The sequence below is a fragment of the Amia ocellicauda genome, chromosome 6 (genome assembly GCF_036373705.1).
Source record: "Amia ocellicauda isolate fAmiCal2 chromosome 6, fAmiCal2.hap1, whole genome shotgun sequence".
Lineage (NCBI taxonomy): Eukaryota > Metazoa > Chordata > Actinopteri > Amiiformes > Amiidae > Amia > Amia ocellicauda.
In genome coordinates this window covers 4,116,921-4,123,154 of record NC_089855.1, presented here as the reverse complement: position 1 = coordinate 4,123,154, position 6,234 = coordinate 4,116,921, and the positions used below count along the sequence as shown (strand labels likewise).

Sequence of the window (6,234 nt, the reverse complement as noted above, 5' to 3'; positions counted from 1 at the left end):
GTCATGGTGTTCTCTAAGACCCAAAAGGACAAGGATTTGTATATTTAAAATCATATTATGGACAAATTCTGTGAAGTCAAATTAAAGAAAACAAAATGCTGGAATCCACATGAGCAGCACCGAGCAGAGAGACTGGTGGCTGTACAGCCCTGACAGCCTGTGAAAACAGGAAATATGAGACAGACAGCCTGATGTAAAATCCAGGCAGGAGAATGCAAGCAGATTAGAGGCATATTATAGTCTAACTTTCAGAAATGTTTGGTTATTGGTGGCTAGCAAAAAATACCTGAAATAAAAGTTAAAATTAGACCTTGGATTTAACATGAGTGAAGTAGGCAAAGGGTAAGAATTTTAAGGATACTACAGAAATATAAAATTACAAGCATTGAATAAGTGAACTAAATTAATAATGAATAATTTAAAGGAGAAAATGAAAAATCTGAATTGAAACCAGAAATAAAAAATTAAATGTTGAAAATTGAATTACAGCAAATTTTTGAAATGGGAATCTGAGAAAACAGCAAAATTCTGTGAAGGTTTCCTAGATATGGATACATAGATAACCAGGTGCTCCAGGAAATTAAAAATGTGGTCATTTGGTAGCTATGAGTTCCACAATGAAGAGTTTTAAATCCCCAGAAATAAGATCCCTAAATACACAGGTAAGAAATGACCTATTGATCAGTTCAATCTGGCTTTGGGAACAGTTCTTCTGAACCTGTACCGGTGTAGATTGGACTTCAATAGGAGGAAGCTGAAACAATCGATACATTTCTTGCAAATTTGTTTTCCTGTGGTACCTGGAAATCATTATTGAGATCAATGAAAAAGCTTATTTTCCTAAAATATTTTGTTAGAGGTAGTATTAATTCATTAAACAAAATAATGGAGTGACATACATATAAATATAAATAATACATATTGATAAAAAAACTGAGTACATTTCTTGTAAGAGATTAGGAATAGGAGAAAGAACAGCTGTTAGGATGCAGAGCGATGTTAACCAAAATTGAAGAGGGTTTGAAAGTTGATAAGGTTGAGAAAGGAGAGTTTGGTATGTGTGAGACAAATGTGCTGCCACTTTTAGCACAAGAGTTTCTGATGGTGCTTGAATGGAATATGAGGGAAGATAAGGAAGTTACTGAAGGGATAACTCTAAATACATGAAACTGTATGGAAATAGTCCTTTCACAAACAGAAATACCCTATCAATTAGGAATGGATCCACCCCCCAGAAAAGGGGGGATAGGGGTGTGAAACTGTTGGTGGCCTGAGCTCCCCCGCTCAGACAAGCAGCCTGAGAGGACTGAGAGGAAAAGACTGAGAGAGAGAGATAAGAGACACACAACTCCTGCGCTGCCATTTTCGTAAATTTAAGAGGGTTTCTTCAATATCCCTCACATTTATTCCACAGGTTCTCTACCCATATGCCATGACACAGCAAAGTACATATTGTCCCCTCTCGCATTGGCCTCCACTCTTAGTGGTGCAGCCCACTTCATTAACCATCCTTTCCATAGTTAAATAGAGTGACTGCTGGATTTAGAGAATTGTGCTGTTTGGCTGTATGACTGAAATGTGAAATGATATTTGATGTTTAATGTAACTTTCAGTGGGTACACACTGAATATTGCTACTATGGTGTATTGTATTATTGTATATGGGAATTGTGTGAAAAAACTAGTTCTAAAATTGTATGTGGTAACAAAGCCAATGCTTTGTAATGAATGAATTATACATATTTGTTCTAGCATAATCTATATTAATGATCTGGACTCTGGGATAGTTAGCAAAATTGTCAAATTTGCAGATGATACTAAAATAGGTGGTTTAGCAGATATAATGTCGGCAGCACAGGTTATTCAAAGGGACTTAGATAATATTCAGTTGTGGGCCGACACCTGGCTGATGAAATTCAATGTGGACAAGTGCAAGGTAATACATGCAGGTAACACAAATGTCCACTAAAATTACACTATGGGAGGAATAGAACTAGATGAAGTAACGCATGAGAAAGACCTAGGAGTCTATGTGGACTCCTCACTTTCTCCATCCAAACAATGTGGGGAAGCAATAAAAAAGGCAAACAGAATGCTAGGGTATATTGTCAAAAGTGTAGAATTGAGAATTGAGTGTAGAAGTGGAGATTTGATTCAAGTCTTCAAAATCATGAAAGGCATCGACCACATCAAACCAGAGGAGCTTTTCCAGATCAGCAGGGACACATGCACCCGGGTAAACAAATAGAAATTGGGCTTCAAGGCATTTAAGACAGAAAACAGGAGACACTTCTTCACACAGAGAGTTGTCACAATCTGAACAAACTCCCCAGCGATGTGGTAGAAGCTGAAAACTTGGGAACATTTAAAATTAGACTGGATAGGATCCTTGGATCACTTAGTTATTAATGGACACCAAATGAGCACTATGGGTCGAATGGCTTCCTCTCGATTGTACACTTTCTTATGTTCTTATGTTCTTTTATTAACCACCAATGCCGGTCCAAAACAAATTTAAATAACATCTTACAAGCTGATGGTGACCTGTAGCTGCTCCCTCCTGTCTCATGGGGCTCCTCAGTACCCCCCATCCCCCCCGTCCCCCCCAAACCTATGCCTATGACTCCTAAAATATTTATATTTAACCCCCCAATTGATGTATTTGATGTTTTTTCTGTGAGTCTGTCCTCAGGGTCCCAAGTCAGACCTCACATCACACATGTGTATGTGTGGGGGTCACTAGATAACAGGACTTTATTCAGCAATTATTATTTCTTCTGATATTTGATACCAGATAAAAATTAAAACTCCAGTTCGAAGTCCTAGGCCAATCCAAAGTACTTACTAATAAAACAATATCAGTAATGATAAATTAAACCAATTTGACCATTGCAACATTTTGGCTGTATTTTATCAGATCAGCATCCTTTCATTTAATTAAACTATTTACATGTACTACCGATTACACAAGTAACAACACACAGTAATAATAATATTGATGAACATGAATTAACTCATATGTATCATATGGATTGTGATTTTGACTGCATCTGCAATACATGCATTCACTTCAAAATAAGCATTTACAGGAGGACTGTTTAAAGACCATACATGAAAAAAAATGTTTTTTTTTTTTTTTATATTGTAACAACTCGGGGGTTCCGGCCACAACAGAGACTCAAACCCCTTTCTCCCACCCCACAATGCAGCGATCTTACTGCATCCCTAAAAGGCCCAGGCCTCTTAGTGAGGCTCAATATCGCTACTATATGAACAATTTTGTGTTCTGTCAAATGTTTCTGTTCTATACTCCTTTACACAGATGATATTCTCCTTCAAGACCAATAGAATGTCCAAACCTTTATGCAGAGATTCTAATTAATTAATTAAATCAAACAATATATCACAGTATCATATATGTGTTAAGCATTAACACAAAACGATGCAAGATCTTGAATTCATTAAAATAGTTACTTGAGTGCCTCTCAAGATCCTTTATATCAGAATGACTTCACCCTGAATCGTCAGCGGTTCGGGTGAAATCTGTTTCACAGGCAGTGCAACTGTCTCCCTGACAAATACATGAAATTCTTGTCATTCATGACATCCGTGTTTGAATTTGTATGCTCAGCCTTCTCATTCTTGACCATCGCCCATGACCTCGACCACGTCCTCGTCTAGCCCCTTTGTCCTGTCAGCTGCCTGTACAAGCACTGCACCTGGGTCCTTAACTCCTGTGAACTGCGGTCCTCCCTGAGAGACCGTGACAGAACACTTCGCCGTCAACATGGACCCAGCAGTGCTCCTCCTCGGGTTACACCAGGGAAACCATTCCTTAGAAGAATATATTAAGGATTTCTGCACCCTGGCCAATCAGGTGGATTTTGATGAAATCACCCTTAAGGAAATTTTTCATTTTGGACTGAACAATGCGAACCACCTCTTTTCATTCCCCTTCCCTTTTTTCCTTGTTTCCTTGAAGTGCCCTATGTGTCCCGATCGCCCCACCCCGATCCATGCCATAAACTGCAACCCCCCCCCACCCCCTTCAGACAGAAGTGCCCCTTCGTTTGTTTCATCCACTGCCAAGGCTACCAAGATAAATGATTGTGAACCTGTTCTGCAATTGCCACTATTACAACTACTGTTCAAAATAATAATATACACATCAGCTTACTTGGTTGAACTTTTATTTTTGCAAATGATCATGCCAAAGAATGATCACATCAGATACATTGGGAATTCATAGGCATGAATCAGCTTAGAACACCAATTAATCTCCTTTATTAACCACCAGTTCTGCTCCAAAACACATTTGAATTACGTCTCTCAAACTGATGGTGACCTGTAGCTGCTCCCTCCTGTCTCATTGGGCTCCTCAGTCTCAGGGATTCACTCTTATCCCTATGTGTCCTATTGATAAGCTTCCTTGGCTGCTCATGTGGAATAAGCATATGCATTTTTATTAGGGATTACACACAAAAATATATCTGAAATATATCCCATATGTAACTCATATAAACTTGTCTCTGACCCCTGGATTAGGAAAGCCTCATCTTCTGTAGCACGCATCATTTCACAAAGAGGTTGAAACATTTCACTTGCTACCTGGGAAGATACTGCTCTTTTTCAAGGTTTTCACCAAGCTGTCCCTGATCTCTTTAGTCCTCAGGCAGTAGATGATTGGATTCATGAGGGGAGGAAAGACATTCTGAATCACAGAACCCATAACACGCATGTCCACTGAGGTCCCAGGAATCCTGTAGGAGATGAAGACCCCTGCAGTCATGAGGAAGAACACAAAGATGACCAGCAGGTGTGAGCTGCAGGTGGACACGGCCTTGGCTCTTCCCGCTGAGCTGGAGATACGCAATACTGACAGAAGGATCTTCACATAGGAGAACAGAATGAGTAACAGAGGGATGATAATAACAATCAGCCCAACAGATAAGCTAACATAGCTGATTGAGAGAACATCTCCACAGGCCAGGCGTAGCACTCCAGCATAATCACAGTAGCATTGCAGAACTCTATTGGGTCCACAGAACCGCCTTGTGAGTGCCAGACTAAAAGCAAGTGTTGGGCTCAAGAACCCTCCCAGCCAACAAACAATTATAAGTTGCAAAGTGAACCTAACGGTCATCCTGGCTGGGTAGTGGAGTGGTTGACAGATGGCCACATACCTGTCATAAGCCATGAGTAGTAAGTTAAAGCATTCTATAGCCAACAGAGCCAGAAAGAAGTAGGTCTGGGTGAAGCATGCTGAGAAGGAGACAGTGTGAGGAGTAGAACCGAAGACAGCTAGCATAGTGGGTACAGTGCATGTAGAAAGGGTGATGTCAATAATGGCCAGACTACATACTGTTAGGTACATGGGGGTGTGCAAGCTTCTGTCTGCCGCCAATATGGTAATAAGGAGAAAATTCCCCATTAAAATTAGAAGGTAGACTATCAGGAACACAGCAAACAGGATGGCCTTGCTCTCTCTGTCCTGCAGTCCAGGGAAACCAACAATAATGAATTCACTGACCATTGATCCTGTGTAGTTTGCATCAGCCATGGCGTTTCTGAAATTCACCATAAATGATGAGAAATTATCCTGCAATGCAATAGAACAAGACATATACAATGTTTCAGACATGAAAGGAACATGTATTCAGGCAGGTAAAAAAACAACCCAACAGACGTTTATAGAAATACAATAAAAATTTAAATTCTTATAAATACAGCTACTGAGCGCTAAATATTCATAGTAAATATAGTGTATAAATATATATATGCTTTGTAAGGTGTCTTACCCCCAGCAGTGGTGTCAGGCCTTACCTGCCAGCAGAGTTGTAACAGTGTCTGTCTTCTAGTCATAATCAGTAATGTACCACTATTGTGCACTCCCAGCTATTATGCAACAACATTTTATAATCCTTGTAAGATTTTATTTATTTATGTATTCATCATTTTAAATATATTGTTTCTTAAACAAATCAGTCACACTAAATAACATTAAAAACAAGTGAAGGAAGAATATAATGTTATTACGTTTTTGCAAATTGCACTGCATTCAATAGCACAAGAGGTTGCATACCCAATGCAAACAAAGCTGAAAACATTATATAATCTACAAATTGATCCACACATGTTTTCAAACATATTAAGCAGAGACACATTCTCAATTCTGCAGCATTACCAAGGCTGCACAGCACAGTCCCTTTTTTTTAAATCTTTCCAAACCCAGTTA

At 39.2% G+C, this 6,234-nt stretch overlaps 1 protein-coding gene across 1 annotated transcript; it reads right to left on the bottom strand.

Annotated features, from left to right (window-relative positions):
- Nucleotides 1–4,596: 4,596 nt before the first annotated feature.
- Nucleotides 4,597–5,559, bottom strand: LOC136751736 (olfactory receptor 6N1-like). Its single transcript, XM_066707530.1, has one exon. The coding sequence runs from the start codon at nucleotides 5,557–5,559 to the stop codon at nucleotides 4,597–4,599; it is 963 nt and encodes a 320-aa protein (XP_066563627.1).
- Between the last annotated feature and the right edge of the window lie 675 nt (nucleotides 5,560–6,234).